Consider the following 21868-nt stretch of genomic DNA (forward strand, 5'->3'; position numbering starts at 1 on the left):
GGAGATACATAAATATGATCGATTCCAGAATACGAATCACGTGGGGGCGAGTAGAAGGAATAATCTCTCAGCCCTTTATGTGAGCAACGCCAGGCGTCCAACAGGCCAAATTCTTTGATTAGCAATCTAAATGTCTTTGCTACACTGTAAGTCATTGCGGCGTATGAATGCCCTGGATGTGTGGACTTGTCCACATCTGGGTCTGGGACCATATTACACCTGTAGTCACCTCCTACAATATATATATAACTAACTGTTCTTGGTAATCCCCCATTGACTCCAATGTTTCCCTTAGAACAAGGGTGCGTAAACTTGTTCCCGCCTGCTCTTCTGCTCGATCGCGCCTGCCCTTACCTTCAACAAAGTGTCAAATTACGCTGCGGTTCATGTCACGTGACGTGACGTGACGTCACGTCTCCATGGTAACGGGCGTCATTTGACGCAGTGTTGCAATGGAGACGCGTAGACAAGAAGCTGGCGAGTACATTTACAGAGGCCTCGCGCTCTAAGCGCAGGGCCTATGTAACCGCCGCGCCCCCTCCCCAATAAAGTCCAGCGCCCCCCAGTTTGCGCACCGCTGCCTTAGAAAATCAATTTGTCCCTCGTTAGGCGAGTATATATTCACTAATATAATATGTAGGCCTGAGAGAAGGCCATGGACCAACAGTGACCTCCCTCCCTGGTCTCTCTTGACCTCCAGTGTCTGGAACAGGATACCCCGTTTTATCAAAATCGCAACCCCCCCTTTTCTTACTGGTAAGAGACGAGTAAAATGCGATAGGATGGGTCCTGCTAAAAGTATTTGGGGGTTCTTGGAAATCGAAATGTGTCTCTTGTAGAAAGACAATATCCGCTTTCAACTTTCTAAATTCTTTTAGGGACAGTCTATGTTTACTGTCACTATTAAGGCCTTTGACATTCAGGGATACTAACTTCAATGGTGTTTGATTAGTCATTTCCAATATCGTATCTCTCTTATGTGAAAGTTGAGAACGAAAGACTTTAATGGTTGAGGGGAACAAAAAGGGGAGAACAAAAAAAAAAGGGACTTTCCCCCTCCGGGAACTTGGGAAAAAACAAAAAATAACAAAAATTAAACTATAAATTAAGATGAGTGAAACCAGCCACTCATTCCAGGTTTGCAGCCAGACCGTACGTGGCCTGGCGGGCATATGGCCCTACTCGGGGTGACCTGATGTCGGGCATGCAAAGCTTCCACCTGTCCTGCACACCCTGCCTCTATCTGCCTCTCACCCGACCGCACCCTCTTTTAGGGGTTTTTAACCATGTCCTTTAGCAGTATGAACCTCATTCCTACAAAATGAAAGGGTGTCAAATGTGGGCTTCTGCAAAGTTAGCGTCAATGAGTCAACGTCAAACAGCATAAATATGTTTCTTCTGATCGCTGTGCTGCATGAACTGTTTGAAGAGGGTCAGATGCAATCGGAAAGGTTATTATATGCAGCAGCTTCCATAAATAAGCGAGAGCAGGGACTGCTCGTATTTTTGTTTATATACCACATAACAGGGAAATATGGTTCACAATTGAGCAAAGTTCATTAGACATAAAGTAGGCATTGGGAAAAGGATCATATTTCTAAGTGGCAAGTGCAGAGATTTCTGAAGCATGTGTTGGAGGCAATAAAGTGCATCGGGAACTAGTATACTTGTGCCAAGAACCTAATAAAATGCTCAATTAAAAAGTGTGTTTTCAGAAGAAAGATTTGCAAATAGTAAGGGGAGAGTAATTCAAGAGGGAGGGAGCTGTAGAGTCAGGAAGTGCAGAGCGGAGACCTCGATACGTATAAACACAAGAAATAAGTAGGGACATGAGATAATCGAGAAGTGCCAAGACTTGAAGGACATTGTATTAAGCAATTTAAATGGAAGTCAAAGTGATTTCAGGAAAAATGCAGCAGTGAGAGATCCTGAAGAGAGCTGAATATTTGTAGCAGCAGTGTTTTAAATAGATTGCAAGAGATAAACAGATTTGCTTTAAAGGTTTAGCTGCCGAGCTATATTGGGAAAGAGGGATATTACAGTTGTGGAGAAAGAAACTACCAAAAAAGGGAATGGCACACCAGTCTTCTGAAAAATGAAAAGTGAATGTGATCACAAGATCAGAACGGGTTTAGGATAAGGTTGCAGATTGACATTCACGGTTAATCTTTTTCACATTAGATTTTATGTATGTTGTCCGTTACTCGCCTCACACAGCTCCTCATTGTTGTGAGGTAGATGTAATGAAATGGGCGGGGCTTATGATTCTGGCACCAGTTGTTTGGCGTTTGGGAACACTATATATTTGCCCTTTTATTGAGCAGAAAAATGGAGAAGAAAACGGAGCACTAAATCCAAAACTGGCAACGCCAGAACAAAAAACAAGGATGCGTTCCCAAAATAAAAATTAAAGCTTATTTAATGGAGGAAGAACAAAAACCACACCAATGCGTTTCGGACTAACACAAGTCCTTTCTCTTCACCTTCACCTTGAGAAAGGACTTGTGTTAGTCCGAAACGCGTTGGTGTGGTTTTTGTTCTTCCTCCATTAAATAAGCTTTCATTTTTATTATGGGAACGCATCCTTGTTTTTTGTTCTGGCGTTGCCAGTTTTGGATTTAGTGCTCCGTTTTCTTCTCCATTTTTCTGCTCAGTGTATCTATCTACAGACGGAGGCACATTTAACCCGTGGACTGCTGGATACACAGGACTTGCTGTCAATCGTGGATGCCTATCCCCATGTGAGTCTATTCCAGTTTATCCACTATGTTCTGGACTTTATTCAATAAATTTATTCCGTTGAAATAGATGTTTATTACACTGGTCACCGGCAGGTGTTAACTATTATTATATCCTTACTGCTGTGCTTTGTGGGATTATAGTTTACCAGCTTACATCTTTCGGAATTATTTGTTATCTTCATTCAGTGGGTTAAATTCCATATCTTCAAGAATTCATTATGTTTTAGTTCTGCTGTTTTTTATTGAGCACCATACAACATTTTTCCTTTGCCCTTTTATTGTTGGTATCTCACGTCCTGGTGAAAGTATAAGTGTACACCGAAACATTAACTATGTAATAGATTTCTTTTATTTTTTCATAAAGACCGACGTGCCGTTCCCTTCTCCGGCTCCTCTTCTGCAGAAGCAGGACTGCAACGAATGTGCCCCCAGCTGTTTTTTGTTATGTGGTTGGTGTGCAGCCTCCGCCCCGCTCTCCACATTGCTGAGAAAGAAACTACAACACGTGTGTACACACCAAGGGGCCTCATTCCAGATTATTCAAAACTGGCATTTGGGCCCTTTTTCGCCAAAAAGCCACATTGACTTTAATGGGGAATTTCTCCTGAAACCCGCTGCGCCAATGAATATAGAGTTTACCCCTAAATTGTGCGAGCGAAGGGGAGGAAAGTTATGATGCTTAAGCAATGTTTAGAGGGCTTAGTGGATGGTGCTGGCATTGACTGTAAAAGTATTGGGGCCCTGGCCATAGGGAGCGGTGGCGTGGACATGCTATGTTTCAGGTGACAAACACTTGTCCAGGAAGACATCATTAAGCATTTTGAAACCCTTGACAGTTTAGAGTAGAAATTTGGTAGGTGAAAAGTATAAAGAGTAAAGGCATACCCCGCATTAATATACACAATGGGTCCAGAGCATGTATGTAAAGCGAAAATGTACTTAAAGTAAAGCACTACCTTTTCCCCCACTTATCGATGCATGTACTGTACTGCAATCGTCATATACTGTACGTGCATAACTGATGTAAATAACGCATGTGTAACAGGCTCTATAGTTTCCCCGCTTGCGCACAGCTTCGGTACAGGTAGGTAGCTGGTATTGCTGTTCAGGACGTGCTGACAGGCGCATGCGCGAGCTGCCGTTTGCCTATTGGGCGATATGTCCTTACTGGCGAGGGAACTTAAAGTGAGTGTCCTTAAACCGGGGTATGCCTGTAATTTACTGTATATGAAAGGTTGCTGTTAAAGAGAAAAATGGTTTCACATTTGTATGAACGATAAATTAACAAAATGACCTGGTGCCTTTGTCCTTCACTATCAGAGGGGCCAACAATCCATATGCTGCAGACTCGTCCGGCAGAGAAGTAGTTGACACACAGACCAAAAGGGCAGACATAATTCAGCACAATAGCTACCTGTGTATACAGGAGCAATACATAGCAAGTGAAATGGGACAAGAGAGCTCTTACTTGGATAAATACAGACGTCCGTTTTGCAAGGTCCCAGAGGAATTCAACAGTGTTCAATTGGGTCGGATTAGCCCTGGGGTCAATAATACCCACAGACATGGGGATATCTGAAACAGATCAAATCAGAAAAAGAAGAGCAATTCATTTTAAAGTTGGAGACCTTTAAAAAGAAGAAGTGGGAAAACCCATGTATTAATGTAATTTATGAAACGAGAAGCTCCAGGCCATCATAAAGATCAATGTGACTTTCAGATCACCTTAGAATGGTAGAAAGATACAATGCAACTAAACCATTTAGCAGCAGAGATCCCTCCAGCAGTCTCCAAGAAAAAAACCACACTCCCTTAAAGAAGTATTTCCTCCTACTGTTTTTTTCCCCCCTCACAACTGAATTTACCGGGTTTAAATCTCCCAAAGGGGAAACAAAATGGCTGCCAAATATCAGCCCAATAGCAAGCTGCGGCTTAGTATTGGGACAGCCATTTAATGCCCGTTTAAAAATCATGATGTAATATCGGTAACTTCACCAGTATGCATCTCGGGAGAACCAATCCTATGAAACAAATGGGAGGTTAGTTAGGCTGCATCCCCACTAGTGCTGAGCGGGCGGCGCTTGCGGCGGTTACTTACATACATATATCTATATAAGTCCCCGCTCACGCTGTGCGCGCGCTCGTACGCAGGCACACACGCTCGGCGCTAAGATAAACAAAAAAATTATACTTTCCAGCGCGCTCAACTACCTGCAATGCCGCCGCCCTCCCCCCCCCAGCACGCATACATGCAGGACACCCGGCACTCATGCTTGGAGCGCTCTCCAAGCATGAGCGCGCTCAGCGCCAGCGGGGACTCAGTCTTAGGGTGGATTGTCCCTTAACGCTTTCACTGACAGAAGGGCCAGCAACAGTGCAAAGAGGGCCCCGTCGTCAGCTCAAGGGTTAACACCGTGATCGCATTCATCAATTCAACGTCATATTAAATGTTGTTAAATGGGTTATAGAAAATGTAGTTCTGAAAGGCACACAAATTGCCTCCTTCATGAATAAGAGAAGCACAAATAGACAAGTTAGCCAGTGCCCAACACCCGTCTCTCTTCCTACCTATGTCAAGTATTCTGTCTCCAGGCCTGTTCCACCGCCAGCCTTCCAGCTGCTGGTGCTCGGAGTACTGCAGGCGCCGGTCATGGAATACCACTCGGAAGATGCTCTGCATTAACAGGAAACACGAGACGCTGCTCATGAGCGACAGTAACAAAAACCATGAATGCCTACGGCAAGGACACTTACATTGTTACTGGTGAATGTGTGACACGTGAAGCATTCAAATTGCAAGACATGTAGAACATTTCAGTGTTTCGAAAAATGTCACAAAAACAATTATCCCTCTTCAGAAAAGGGGGAAGAAGTGGATTTGTAAATAGTGTGACTTGATGAGGAAATAGGAACACCTGCATGTAATACAGAAATCTGTGCTGTTAGACTGTTTTCTATTTGAGACATTGGAATTGATCGTCTCACAACTTGAGAATACCGTTTAATGCATCGGTGTTATTTTCCATTCCAAGCCCTGAAAAATAGGATCACAGGGATGAAATAAAATGCCCCTAGCGCAGAAGGAGCCTATATGGGAGATTAGGCTGCATTATAATAAACTCAAACAACTTTAACAAGCCCAAAGCATTTCCCTGACAGTCCCCTTACAGCTGACGTTGTCCCTGCAATGCTCTGCAAACACTACATTATCCCGAACCGGTAGACCAGACTGAGGCTCAAATTAAATATATATGTTTCTGTGCCTTAAAGCTAATATTATACGCTCTTTGGGTAGACTTTACATTAAAATATTGAAACATTGTAACCCGGTTCATTTAAAACTTGAGCCTCATTCTGCAAAAATGGAGGAAAAGCCAGACTGGGGTTGATGGTCAAAAAGAATGTGTTCCGCAATCGAATAAGATACAGCCCAAATGAAACATGGCACAACACAATTGAAACTGGTTATACAATGTGTGAAGGCCAATAAAATTGTATGCCTAAGGCTGCGTCCATACGGCGTGTGACCGCACGCACGAACAGGCCGAACCTCAAGGCCTCGTATATAGTGGGCGCGAGATGGAGCATATGACATCCCACTCGGCCAACAGCCGCACGATCTGTGGCCTGTGATCCACAGCGATGGGGAGGCGTGGCCGTGATGTCACGTGAGTGATTCGCCCTCATTGGCTGAACTGCTCACGTGACCCGGCCGTCGCGCAACAAAATCACATTTTTTTTGTCGGCTGAAAACACGGTCGTGTTTTATCGCGCGCTCCATGACCTGGCTGACAGCCAAAACAATGGCAGCCCTTTTTTTCCCATTGCTGAGGGAGTTGTAAAAGTCAAACCTTTCATCATAATCAATTTACCAAGTGTCAACATCCCACTGCACGGAACAACCGGTGAATGACATCCATACAATAAACAGAAGGACATACAAAAAAAGAACAAATTAACAGACCTACACAATAAAAACTGGATTGTAAGGATTTGTTCAATGTATTTTTTAAATAAAAAATGTCCCCCTCCTCCCATACATTTTATTGTTTTATTTTAACAATTAATGTCAGAATCTGTTAACGAGACTGACTCCTATCCAACAATCTTCTCGATGTTTTTTTTTACATAGTTCCCCATCTGTGTTTTGGTTTCTCTCTTGTACAAATAGAGAGATACTTTTTCTTCTTGCTGTACACTCACTAAGGTGAGTTCTTGCTGCAAAGCCTGTCTCATCGTGTTGTGAAGACACAGACACAACGTGGGGCTGTGCACACAGTGCCTTCACATTCTCAAAGTACACAACTAAACCAAAGAGGTTATAAAATTATTACAAGCGGTCAGTAAAAGTAATACCCTAGGACCTTACAGAACAGACAATCTCAGCCACAACAAGCAGCTCTATTCAGCATTTATCATGGTCTTAGAATCATTGGGAAGAGATTCACTTTTAAAATGCCAGATTTCCTTATTCGTCGATCATTTCAATGAATGGTTCTGCTCTAAAGGTTCCAGCATTTTTTTTCCCTTCCAAAACTAAAACTTCCAGAACTTCAAAAGCGTTCAAACACAACAAATGCCAAGGAACGCACGTGAAGCTCATACTCAAGGCAAAGAATGCTTTACCAATTCCAAAACCGCGGAGATGAGGGTGACGTACAGTATTAAGCAAGTATTTGAAATTTCAGCTGCGGCCATATTTCATAAACTCTGAAAAAAAATGCTTCAATGTTTCAATAGAACACATGTAGATACAGTAATAGGTAAATGGGTAAATAGGTGTGCATGCTGTGCAAGATGGGTAAATAGGTGTGCATGCTGTGCAAGATGGGTAAATAGGTGTGCATGCTGTGCAAGATGGGTAAATAGGTGTGCATGCGGTACAAGATGGGTAAATAGGTGTGCATGCGGTATGTAGATACAGTAATAGGTAAATGGGTAAATAGGTGTGCATGCGGTGCAAGTTCCTGTTTTTGTACACAGCAATATGGTTGTGTGTTACTGCCAATACACAGATCCACTTACTGAAGCTGCATACACATGCACAGTGGGTTTGTAAAAGATGTTTTCTATAACATGGCCTTCACCCACTTCTATCACATCATAAGGATGCCTGTTCATTCTCGGTGTATTGGACATTACAAGTGTGCCACTCACCTTCACTAACTTCCCGTTTATTTCAGGAAGCTCGCCCAGTTTCCTGTTGTCCAACATCCTGATTTCATAGGATTGCCCTGTAATGAAGAGAGATGCTTTTGCATGAAAGTTACCGTAGTATAGCAATTTTGGTGGGACTTTCCCAGCTTTTAATCTAATGAGGGCCTAGCCAACAGGAAAGGGATTCAGTCAGCAACGTAAAGACATAGTGCTCCACTGCTGTGTGCAAGCTTCATTTCTAAATACCAGGCATTTTGCAGGGTTACCGGATTACAGAACTGCCTTATTATGAATGCATAATGCAGCCAAAATGCAGACCATTCAAATGGCTGTCTTCCAATTGCCTGCGTTGCTACTACAGTACATGGACCTGCAATCCAACGTAGGTTATGGTTTTGTTTTTTTGTGTCTAGCCAAATCTGTAAATAATGAATCGTCTAGGGCAAATGGCACATTTATTAGTTATCCCAAAATCTGGTCTGGTTTCAACTCATAAGGACGGAAACTTGTATTCATCTTATAAGCACACAAACATGTTTTTCTACACAAGACCAGGGATGTTTACCAGGGTCCCAATATATCTCGTACACAAGTGGGGGGGGGGGGGGGGGAGGGGGTGAAATGTGCACGCTACAATAAAATAAAAAACATTTTCAATGCCCAACTACTCAAAAAAGCAAGGATTTCTGCAAACATTAAAATGATACATAATTTTTAATGGATCATCACATGCTCGCATCAAACAACTGCTGGTTTTCACATCAAACAAAAACCTAGAGGGCAGAGATTTGAAAGGGATAAAGGCCTAGCAGTGAGAACACGAAGAGGGGACACAGGGAAAGCCCATGAAAGATTTCACTAGGAAGGACTACAGAGCAAACCTATATTTACATTTTCCTTGTGAATCATTCTGAAATGTCAAGGTCACATGGGGCAGAGCCCAAGCACTCTCGCCCTGCATGTTTGCAAGGATGCCATTCAGCGACGAGAACAATTTGTATATTGGAAAATGTCACTTGGCTATTCAGAGCTGCACCGTCAAGTCCAGTAGTCTGCAATTCGTGAGCAGTGTGTTTGTCTGAGCAATTGAAAGCACTTGCAGATTTTGAAGTCTAGGCTACGCTTATAGTGCCGGCGACGGTCGCTGGAAAATCAAATAGAGATGACTTCCAGCGATCCCGACCCATCCGTCGCACCGTCACATCGCGCTTACTATAAGCGCACGCGACAGCGGCAATGCATTTGTTTTGCCGCGACGTCTCGTCGCTGTAGCCGGCACTATATGCGCGGCCTTAAGCAGATGAGTGGAATACTGTATACTACAATAAACAAAATAGCCCCAAATGCACATTCAATATTTTAGTACATTACTAAATGTTTTTTTCTTCTCAATGTTGGGGCTGTTAGTTCAATCTTTTAGCCAAAACCTTTCAAGTCTGCCACCATGTTAAAGTAGACCCTTATCTACAGGTCCTACACTACTAATGTCATACTGAGTCTTTTGCATTTCTGCCACTAGAAACAAAACAATATTATTAACCAAAGTTATAAGAAAAAATATAGAACACATACGGTAGTTATGTATTAAATAATTGGTCATATCGGAAGCATTGGGGCTTGTTTATTGCAGTATACTTGGTCACTTTCCCAGCGACACTCCAATTGACATACATACATACGTGTGGGTCTGGGTTTTGAGCTCGCCACGATTGTGAATGTCTAATTGGAAGACTGTATAACCATTCAGTGTTGCCACTGCCATTACCTTTTCTTTTATACAGCGAGTCCTCGCTTACCGACGTCCCGGTTTCCGACAGATGCCTTATCCGACGCCGCATAATGCAGTCCGTCGGACGCATTATCCAACGTCGGACCCGCTTATCCGACGGTCACCGCCGCCGATTAATATGGACCCGCAATCCGACAGTCAGTTAACCGACGGCGGTTTGCGGGACGCATTCCGTCGGATAAGCGAGCACCGCCGGTACAGCACCTTTACAGAACATATGAAAGGGGTTACCTTCCAGGTTGTGTGCAATTCTACGCTGTCCTAACTTGAAGTTATTGGGAGATGACGAAACATTACATTTGGTCTTTGTGGGAGAGAGGGTGGGGGTATGTACGGTTATAAAATTCAAGGGTGACAAGATCAATGCACTGCTGGAGGAAGAGAAGTGAAAATCCAGTGCGAACAGCATACTAATTTAAAAAACGTTCCAAAGAAAGCAAGCTATGTGATATCCATTAGTAAAACGTGCAATTCATTCCCATAATAAAACATTGAAGTGAGGCTTGATAAAATCGCTTTTGGAATAACAAATGGGAAAAACTTCTGGTTTTAATGCTGGGCTGTAGTATCCAATATAGAACTACATCAACCATGTAATGATCCATGTACCGTATCCTCGGTGTTGAGGACAATCCGAACAAGAACAAAAGTATTTGGCATATATCTTATTTGGTCTTTTAATACCCATATACAAACCAAATATTCCCTTATGCACATAAAGTATTACTTATAGTCACTGTACCGTATGCCAAATGTTATATGCTCTGTGTCAGGTTCTGCCTCAAACCATTTAGTCTTTAAATCCCGACCCATCTAGATTTGCTCCTATACTACATTTTGCCAAAGGTATCCAGGTCCAATAATTTGAGTGGGAGATGTATAGATCTCCATGAAAGTCTATCCCTTAATGTGCGAGAAAGCCTTCAAATGACCAAGAATGGAAAAGTCTGTGCATCATGCATTTACTGCATATAGAAATAAAGTCTTACACCAGACATTACAACATAATAAATGGTCTTATTTTCAGGTAGCAAACGCAGAGCGTTTCGGGGATCTCCCTTCCTCAGGTGCAATAGTTACTATTTAACCTGAGGAAGGGAGATCCCCGAAACGTTGTGCCTTTGCAACCTGAAAATAAAACAGTTTATGTTATAATGTCTGGTGTAAGACTTTATTAGAACAGTGCGCAAGAAGATATCCAGCTCCAAGTATAACTACGTGGCAGAAGTGGGATCCCAGCCACTCTTCAACTGCCTGCACCTTACAAAGAAAAAGGACACCCACTACAATTATCCTTAAGGAGTGCGGTAAGATCTAAAACCTTTATCCTGACTGCATATAGAAGTACATTCATCTGACATGTCTCATTAAAAAGGTGGACCGAGAGTACAAACTCACTCATAATGCCACCGAGGCAGCAATTGTACTGCAAAAGTAGAAGCTGTACCTTGATTGAGATACGTGAGCGTTTCATCATGAAGTTTCACAGCGGGGGATGTTGCAGCGCAGAGCACGTACTGGAAAGGTAGAATTTTGTTTTCATTGTCGGGTGGCAGGCTGGATTCTTCTTGCTTGAAAATAGGCAGGGCAAGCACATCGCTGGAACAAACCAACACGGACATACAAATTTGTGAATTGAACAAGAAAAGGCTTTTGCCAAGTGACGGGAGCTCTTAATTCCAAACTGAAAACATTCCAAAAGCGCCCCAGAGCTCGACACACGGATATGAATGATTTCCCTGGCATCAGGAGTTAGTCTTAAAATCATTCCAAACAAAAGATAGAATGGTCCATAATTCTGCGAGTATTCTGTCTGGTGCAATGCGGAGCCCAATTTTAGGGCCATAACATAGCTCTTATAAAAATAAAACGCAACATCACCGTGCGATACAGATTGCATGAAAATAAAAGATCAACCTCTACTTGGATCCAGCTTGCGTAGAAGTCTAGGTCAACAATTAGAAATCACATTTAAACAAATTATAATGTTAATTTAACTTGGTCATGTTTGGTATTGTGATGAGACCTCAGAAAAATCTTGTTTCTCTCCCGCTCTCTTAGTTAGGACCTTGAATTGTTTATGAACCGATTAAAACCTCATTGTATAGCAGAGGTTAAAAAAAAATTGGAACCATCAGATGCACGACAGCAGATATCGGATTTCATTCTGTTAGAGGTGGTACAAGTAAAAGAGACTACTACGGTCTCTAAATCTGGTCTTCAACAACATGATCTACTCATTTTATACCCTGTTTATCACCGACTTGTAAATCACAACCCAAAATGAGAGAGCATCTCAATCCTGTGGGGGGCGGGGGGGAAAGGCTATAAAAGAATTACAGGAAAATGTAGAGATTGTAATCTAAAACCCTCGATGCAAATATCAGCATTCAGGGATACTCCATTTCTACAAAAAAAATTGGTCAAAGAGAGGAGGAAAGGGTCTTACTTTATATTGAAGACGCCTTCCAATTTATGCTGCTTAATTGCCCCCCAGACCCACCCTCTTTCGAAATCCTAGTTGGCAAAATTTGACTACCCTTTTATTAGCCCATCCTTATTGCTGGCATCTACCGCCCCCTTAAAGCCCCACTACAATCCCGGACTGACATCACTCAGTTTCTTGGCTCAATTGCCTCTCTGAAATGGAAGTGCGAGCTGTTAGTTCTTGGTGATTTCAACTACAATTGGCTTGAAGGTAGGTAAAAATTGGTACACAAGCAGAAAATCCAAAAAATAGGCACCGATCAACTCACCAGGTAGGAAAAAAATAAAAAAAAGTTTATTGATTACATATTAAAAAACAAAAAACATGAACAGAACAGGACAATTCTCCCACGCATTTCAGGCTCTGCAGCCCTTTCTCAAGGAGTGTAATAGGGGCAGGATGGTAAGAGGTATAAATAGCCCCTCCTCTGAACTCTAATCCACCTGTAGAACATACATGTAATTAAAGGTTCATTGGTACTCATTGTGTGCATAGTTTTAAGCATTGGTAAAAGGTTGGATACCTAGTCACATGTATACAGACACCACATATAAGTACAAATGTAAACAAAGTGGGTCACTTAGTATATAGCACATTGGATAATAAATCCATAGTGCATGACAACTCAAGATTGTGTGTAAGTAAACAATCAAGCGTTGACATATTAGGAAACGTCTGAATACATGTGATCAATAAATTACTGAGTGGTTTTATTATGTATAATAACCACTTCACCAACCACAAAAAACTAATGATAACTCAACATTACAGATACAGTATAGAACTGTTAGTAAATGATTAATCACTAAAAACTGAAAAAGACCTATATAGCAAAAACTGCATAGGAGTATAGTATATTGGTATATAGGTCTTTTTCAGTTTTTAGTGATTAATCATTTACTAACAGTTCTATATCTGTAACGTTGAGTTGTCATTAGTTTTTTGTGGTTGGAGTCACTTCCTGGCTGCTTCCTCCTGCCCAATCACCTCCCCTGTCAGAGCTGCTCTGACAAGTGAAAGTTGGATTGCCTGGAAATAAAAACTTGGCAAGGTGTCAAAAATTCCGGCCCATTACTGAATGAATAATGTCTGGAATTTTAACCAATCAGAGAGCAGGGATTTCAATAATGCCCGGAATTTAACAGCTTTAGCCTATAATTAAGTAATAATCCCCTCAGAACAGGGAATTAGTGGCCAATAATGCCCAGGCTGGGTTAAAGTCCCTCGACTTCACCTCGGGCCTCCAACTCTTCCAGCCAGCTGCAGAAGTGACGCTTGCCATTCTGAGTGCTCTTGTCCAGACACCTGTGTCTTAGACCCATGAATGAGGCAAACAAACTTCTCCTTCTGCCGTATGAAATTCTATTCCCAGGAATTTAAATGATTGTGTTGGAATTAGTTCGCTCTTGTTTTTGTTTACAATTCAGCCAGGACGTTGTAGGAATTAGATTACTATCTCTGTCTTGTAATAATCGCTCTTTCCTTTGCGATTTTACCAGTAGATCTACCAAGTAAGGGTATATTTCTATGCTCATCTTTCTTAATTCCGCTATCAAAAGGTGCCAACCCCTTTGTGAATCTTCTTGGCGACGTTGCTAAGACAACTGGAAGAGACGTGCATTGGTAATGTTTGATTTACTGAGAACCCGAGGAACTTCTGTTTCTTTGCTACCGGAATGTGCAAGTAGGCGCCTTTGAGATCTATTTATATCCTCCAATCATAAGGTTTTAATTCCTAAATCAGGGGTGCGCAAACTTTTCTGTTTGCGCCCCCCGTCAGCTCTTCCCCCTGCTCGTGGCCCCCATACCGGCTTGGAGCTTTGCGGCGTCATATGACGTCACGTTGGCATATCAACACGTTGCAATGCCCTGTTGGCATGGCAACACGTTGCCATTTGACGCCGCGTTATACATCGGAGCTGCAGGAGAGAGACTGACAATCCCCTGGATTAACTGCAGTCTGGCGAGTCCTTTAAAAATAACGAACACTACTCCTAGCTGTAGGACAGGAAAAATACTACCTGCACGTAGGAGATGGGGCCTTTTATGGTACTACCTGTCCTACTCTAGCTAAGGATGGACGTAACCGTACGGTGCCCACTGCCATGGGAAACAGGAAAAACATGTATAAAGAACTCGCAGCACGATAAGAAACAAACCTAATGGATTAAGGGCCATATGCAGCGCTATACCATAAGATACCTGGTGCTGGAGGACACCCTATGGCTCATTCACTTGAATGGGCTGTAATGTGTCTGCATAGCAACCTCAAATAAGGTATTAAAAAAACAAACAAACAACAACGACTAGTTCTAATATAAAGCTACAGGAGGCAAGAGTCGTTTCAAACTGGGGAAGAGGACCACTAAAACATTGCTGGACTTTCCACATAAAAAACAACAAACTGTTCTCTAACTTCGGGCAGGTCCACACAAATCCACGGTTAATGATGAACAGAAGAATGCAGGCTGTCAATGACAATTTATTGATTGATTGCATCATCCCACACAATGCAAAACAAAACCCTACTCGCAACAACTCTGTACTCTGATCGGTTTAATGTATTATTAGTGCAAGCTGAATTACAGTACAGAAGTAACATGGCAAGTCGTGCACACACCATAAACTTTTTAAGCCGACATCGCTGGATATACAGTCACATGAAAATATTAGTGACGGAACTTGGCTAGAGGTTAAGGCAAGCATCAGATTCCAGGTATATCATCAAGGTCATGACATTCACTGGTGTGTCCTAGATTTCAGACATCTGCCAATTTCACCAAAACAGGAGATTTGCCCCTCCTTACATCTCAGCCCTAATTTCTCGCTATGCACCACCCCGACTCTTGCAATTCTGCTCAAGGATGTCTTCTCTCTACCTCTTTGCATCTAAAGCCCTCTCCTGCCTTAAACCTTTCTCGCTGACTGCCCCACACCTCTCTATCCACCTTTAATATTGGAAAATTGGGATATGATCCCAGACTCTGATGCTCCAGAAGTGAGGATTCTATAGCCAATACATATAATAATCCATGAGTAGACAGATACGATCAGGCTGACATCAATAATACTAATCCTCGGTCTCTGATGTATATGTGGACATGCAAGCAGGAAGGGGGGTGAATGTGGCGGGACGAGGGAGAGGAAATGTCGGACGCTCACTGTAGGAAAGCCCCCGACACAATCCAGCCCACCGAAGCTGCAACCCCCACTAAACCCGGTGTCACACTGAAACCGGGACCCTGGGCACCATGTGAAGTACTCACTTAGAAGATGCCGGACGTGGATCCGTCTGTAGATGTAGCGTGCTCCAGCCAAAGTAAGTGGAAATAGAAATAAATGCTGCGGGGCAATGCCCCGCCCGGCAGCAATTTTTTCTATCCACCTTTAAGACCCACCTGCTTATGGAAGCATGCGAGTACTCCACTGCTGATAATATACACCTCATACATAAACTTTGGCTCCTTGCAGACACACTTACTGGAACGCCCTCCTACTGTCTCTGTATGTTCTTCCGACCAACCAATTAGATTGTAAGACTGCTTTTCCTAAATGTTACTTTTATGTCTGAAGCACTTCTTCCCATTATGTGTTATTTGCATTTGTTATTTATATGATTGTCGCATGTATTAGTGCTGTGAAGCGCTATGTACATTAAATGTACATTAATGGCGCTATATAAAGACATACATGCTGTACATACATTCACTTCTAACCTATCACGAACAACTGAGCTGCACTCATTAGAATGGGAACAAAATCATTAATGACAACTTTCTAGTAAGAAGTCTGAAGATGACCATGGAAAACAGGCAGTGTGCTGCTAAACATAAGCTTCGGTTAACTAGTTCAGAAGGAAGGAAGGAGAGAGGGAAATAAATAAGTAAAACAACCCCAATAAAGAGCCTCCCACACAGCTAGTGTCTGAAATGCATTGCAAAGATATAAAGCAAATACTAAGAATAGGATGCACGCTTCTATTCCCCCAAAGGATGTCAAAATATTGCTAACTTCTATACACACACAAAGTTGCAATCCTGTTTTCCTTTTAATTTCTTTTTAGCGTTCTAGGTTTGAAGCTGGGGGTCCCCACATTAATTTCAGCTCCGGGGACCCCCTGCTTCCCGAGATACTTACCTCCTTATGGGATGCCAGTAGCAGCTCCAGCTGGGCTATACGGGGACTTTAAAATGGAGGCTTAAATGTCCCATGTCTCTGGCCAATAGGAAGATCACTTTAGTCTTCCTACTGACCCATGTGACCAGAACATAAAGACCTAACGAGCCTCTACAGAAATATGCATCTCGGGGGGGGGGGGGGGGGCCAGAGCTGAAATTAACACAGTTCAGCTCTGCAGACTCCCTGCTTCAGTCAATAGCACAACGTATTCATAGTTGAGCTAAGCTGCCATCTATATACACTTGTATGTATGTTTATCTTTATTTATATAGCGCCATTCATGTACATAGAGCATCACAGCAGTTATACATGTGATAATCATAAGTACCAAATAATACAAATAACAGGTTTATGTATGAGGTGTATAGTATCAGCCACTGAGATACTCATATGCTTTGTTAAGCATGGTGTGTTTTACATTTTCGCTGCAGTCACAAACAGTATTCGTAAAAATTGTGTGAAAATTCAGAAATGTAGTGGAACTAAAAATATCCAGGTCATCGTAAACTTGTTTTTTAATTTTTTTTTTAAATAAAACAGGATTAAGCCAAACTAAAGGGCTTCCTTCTCAAAACCTGAGGACAGTCCAGTGTCCCCCCCCCCCCCCCCCTGTGACTGGTAATCTTATTACAAAAGTAGTCCCACAGATGAGATATAGAAGAGTTACAGATGGATGGAATGCTCATTCTCCTGCAAGTTTTCCCTTTGAAGACTTGGCTTCCCACAGACAATGTGTGTGATAAATGACATTACAAGCTGCAGGAAAAAAAATGTAAAACTTGGCAATATAATCAGCTTGCTTAGAAACATCAACCATAAAATAAAGTATATTTCCTGTGGGGGAAAAAATTTTCTTCACATCCTAAAAAAAATAATTAAAAAGAGCCCAAAAATGGCTACTTGCTCCACCTATCAGCACAATTGTAATTATATAAGGAGGCGGGTGCAGCCAAGGCTGCGGCTGAGCGCGCTCATGCTTGAGAGAGGTGACATAACCAACTCTCCAAGGATGAGCACTCGGCTTTCTTTCTGCAATTTGCGAGTGGGGGGGGGGGGGGGAGGGGGGTGTGGTGTTTAAGGGAGCAGGCATGTAATTGGCTGGATCGGGGCGTGTTATTGATCGAGGCGTAATTTTGGGTCATGTGACCCTTCTGAGCGCTTGGAAATCAATTTTCCATGACGCACTAAGCATTACTGAGCGTATGTGCATGAAGCGTCAGCGTGGCCATGCTCATTAGATTACATTAAAGTGAGTGCGCCAGGCATGAGCGCGCTCAGCGGCAGCCTAAGGGATAATGTATAGTGAAAACAATGGCAATGGAGCACAAGATGTGTCGGAAAGAAATGCATTTTCTAGGATTAATATATACGGAGATGTTCGTACCTTGGAATAGGGGGGCGTGTGTGCGTATATATAGATGACAGAATATACACACACGAGATATAGATTGATATACACACACGGTGTAGTAATACGTCGTCTACAGCTACTCCAAATAGATCAATCACATGTTGCCGAATATAATCATATCACTCAAAATACTCCACAGAGAGCAGAGAGGAAAGGAGCAAACCAGGGTAAAAAAAAGGAGAATCCCTTAAAGATTCGAATATCCTCAATAGGATAACGCAAAAATTACTATGTAGTGATAAAACAATAATGGTTAAGTACCCAAGGATATCGAATAACCAACTAAAAATTAGAAGAATAGAATGTGCCAAGAATTAAACATTCCTGTGTCTAACAAAGTCAAACCAGGCAAAAATGTAAGGGGAATAAAAGCTTAAAAATGTAAATGAAAAAAGTGATCCATATACAGTACAGTGTGCGCTCAGAACAACACCGACCATCAACTTTAATAATGCCTCCAACAGATACCTACGTACAGATGTCTTGACCAGGGAAGTGCGAGCTTCCCCCCCACCCCCTTCCCTTTTACCATTACCCACTCAGAATATACAAATAAAGGTATAAATGCCACGGCTTTCTTTATTTATGAATGGACATAACATAACTGCTAGTCCTTGCCAAAATGCTCGGTAGTGTGTTAAAAAAACCACCCCCTGGGCCTAGGGCCGGCGTCGCAACAGGGCTCCCAGAAGTACATGCCGGTGACTTGCCCCCTTGCTTCAACCCCCGACTTTAACAGCCCCGAGCCCCTTCTGGCAAGGACAAGCACCTAACCCCCCAACTGCCGCCATCGACGGGACTATTTGACAACCCCTTAAATTAGGCCTGTAGCAAACTCGCAATGACCTTCACTCCCTCCTGCACTCATTATTGAACCTGTCTGATTCAATATCCGACAGATGAAACCCCGTCATTTCTAACCATCCACATATTTTGTGGCTGAACTGTGGGGTGATGACCGACCCACCCCCCGCATTGCAACGCGAAGTTCCCCACCTTCTTGTTCATTCCTTTTCTTCGCCTTGTCGATTCTGCCCGGGTTACTCGCGACACTCCAGACAAGTTTGCAAATTATAACGGACCATATCATTTGAATTCCCGGCCAGAAAGCGATAATCTGCTGGACTAACTCCCTGGAACGCACCGTTGGCACCCCATGTGCATGATGAGAATTTGCGATGCTCTCCTGTCCCTGGCCAGAGAAATCAGCAGTGGGCACAGATGTCCCCACCGCATCCCTCTCCTCCCCCTCCCAAAATAACTTTGCCTGCTCGGCGCTCAATCCCAGATTTCCCCCTGTCCGGACGCGAGCGCACCCTCTTCCCTGCCCAGTGTATGAGTAAGTCTCCCACGATCCGGGTCTCCGTGGAATCTGAGGAAGCACCAAGAGGGGAGAAGAAAAATGGTGGAAGGAGGTTATGCCAGTACGACGTCACCTTATGCATGCCAATCTCTGGCGCTTACCCCTTGATGCCCTTGTCACCAATGTGAGCCACCTGTCGGGACCCGACTAAAGCGAATACTGGCACACCTTGTGCCTGTGTCCCGCGCTGTGGTTTGAGTAGGCAAAGTTGATGGTAATGCTGCCGCTGGCGTGGATCTACCCGTGCGCTCGGCTAGTGCCCGACTGTGTGATTGCCTCATGTCTGCGCCCCTAAAACCCCACTAATCTATGCTGTGCTTGTCCCCGGCAGCAATGTGAACCGCCTGTCAGGACACGACTAACGCGGATGCTGCCGCTGACGTGGATGTACCCGTGCACTCGGCTAATGCCGACTATGAGGTTGCCTCATGTCTGCTGTGGGTGCGCCCCTAAACACCACTAAACTTTACTGTGCTAATGCTGCCTGCGCGGGTTTCTGAGACCTGACCCCTGCTGTGCCTTCCCGTCCCTTGTTGGGGCCCCCCTTGAGACTCCCGTGTTACGTAATTGCCCTGTCGACAATAGTGTCGTTCGTCACTGGTAACAGTGCCAGCCGTATGCCCTTCATGCCTGCTTCAATAATCTGTGCCCTACAGCAACACAACCTTAAGTGGCGGGGTACCCGCAAGACCTGCGGGGGGTAGCGCCTCCCCCTCTTGCACTTGACATTCTTTGCTGCTTAACCTTGGCCGCCCAAGCGCCATTGCGAGCCGCATGTCGGCCCCCGCCACCTCAAGCTCCTCGCCTTGCCTTACGATCGAAGGTCATCCTCCACGGCGTCTGGAGCATCTCCAAACTGTAAACAACGAAACCCCATCGCCGTGTGACGAGGGTGACCATGTCCCAGCCGTTTCCAACCTTTCTGAAATTATAGAATGAAATTGACCCCCAGCGGATTGTCAGAGACAGCCGATGGCCTTAAATACCTGCGCGTTGCTGTGCTCCATTGTCCAGCTCTGGAGCTACCTGCAACTTCCAGCCCATCTGACCTTGCAGACTGTGGCCAAACCCCCAATCGCCTCACCGACAGACGATGGCCTTTGATGCCTGCACACTGCCCTGCTCCTTTGCCCCACTCTGGAGCATTTAACTTTATACTTATTACCATATGGGTTTTGTCAATTGGATGTTCAGTAGCATTGGGCTCCCCTGTCTTTTATTGTAGAAATTAAAATAGTAAGAAAGAAATCACAGAACTGGATAGTTCATAAGCAGCGTGTGTTCAGATGGGGGAAAAAAAGTCTTAGTTCAAAACCTAAATACATACTGTATCACATTTATCATTTAGTGATGGATAGTAACCCGCAAAAAACGCTCAATTTACTGCGTATATTGCTATTACACCCATAGCCCCACAGATAGTGCCTAATAATGGCGATCACAGAACTAGATGTAGTGATTGCAAGTGGTGGTATGAATACCGTGATTACCCCAGATACAAAGCATAAATCTATCACTAGGTTATATCAGCAAAGGGTTCCTCTCCGATCCCAAAACCTGCTTCTCATCAACTGTTGCAGTCATATATGGAAGCAACATGCACAGCTGAAAAGAACGAGGATTGGTAGTCGGTGTATATATATATATATGCTACCATACAAAGCTACAGATGTTAAAGCTTGAAATGCATTTATAAATCAAGTCAAACTCGGTAGTCAGCATATCTATGCTGCAAATGAAAACAGTGTGTAAATACTAGGCTTGCACTATTTATCAAGGGAACATTTCAAATAGCAGACTACTGAGTTTGACTTGATTTATAAATGCATTTCAGGCGCTAACTCTGTGCATAAATCTGTGGCTTTCTATGGTAGCATATATACACCGACTACCAATCCTCGTTCTTTTCAACTGTGCATGTTACTTCCATTTGACTGTTTGTAAATCAGAGAATCTGTGGAATAGAATAAATTCACACGGGACTATAAAAGACTACGGACAAAGTACGACATACAGAATCAAGCACAGAGTTGGAAGTAGGCGGAATGAATGGCTTTCCTTGGGAGACGTGCGTTTAAGATAGAGAAAGAGTTTGCCTACAAGACTAGATTTAAAAAAAAGAAAGAAAAGAAAATGGAGTTGGGGAAAGAGGATGTGGAAAAGCAATAATCTGTCACCCACATAGACAGAGGGAGGGAAAAGAAACAGATCAAATCTGATCGCAACAATGGGGGAACAGCAGGAGTCCTCAACTCCCCCCACCCCTGATGTGACAACTTGACTTGACTGACATTGCAACATGTGGTTTCTTGGAAAAAAAATTGCCATCTCTAGCCATGAAAAAAAAAAAAAAATTCAACAAAATGTAACCGATAGGCAGGATATTTCAAGGCAGATTCAGTTGAGGGAAGTCAAAAACCTAAGTGGAAGCTTAAAAATGTACATACCAGTACTGATCCTAATTTGACAAGTGTCTGAAAAGGTATTATTTGCAGTCTATGCTTGATGAACGTGCAATCAGGAAAGGGCTAAGCAAGTAAAGGCACAGACTCGGAAAACAAGGACATGGTTCCTCGTTACCTTGGGCAAGTTACTATCTCCTTGTACCGCAGGCACTAAAACAGACTAAGCTCCACAGGGTGGGGACCGTGTCAATAAAATTCTATATTCATTGCTGCATGTCGCACGCTATATAGTACTGTAATTGTGAAGCCTTTGAGGACAATTGCTGCTTCCCTAC

General features: G+C 43.3%; 1 protein-coding gene across 1 annotated transcript in view; it reads right to left on the reverse strand.

Annotated features, from left to right (window-relative positions):
• The window catches only part of TFCP2 (transcription factor CP2), an 87514-nt gene that overhangs the window by 45163 nt on the left and 20483 nt on the right, over positions 1 to 21868 (reverse strand). Inside the window, exons 2-5 of the mRNA XM_075591618.1 lie at positions 11135 to 11286; positions 7899 to 7975; positions 5310 to 5415; positions 4210 to 4316 (exon numbers count right to left, since the gene is read on the reverse strand). Of these exons, the coding sequence (XP_075447733.1) occupies positions 4210 to 4316; positions 5310 to 5415; positions 7899 to 7975; positions 11135 to 11286 (442 nt within the window). The remainder of the gene's footprint in view (positions 1 to 4209; positions 4317 to 5309; positions 5416 to 7898; positions 7976 to 11134; positions 11287 to 21868) is intronic.

This window comes from Ascaphus truei, chromosome 3 (genome assembly GCF_040206685.1).
Source record: "Ascaphus truei isolate aAscTru1 chromosome 3, aAscTru1.hap1, whole genome shotgun sequence".
Classification (NCBI taxonomy): domain Eukaryota; kingdom Metazoa; phylum Chordata; class Amphibia; order Anura; family Ascaphidae; genus Ascaphus; species Ascaphus truei.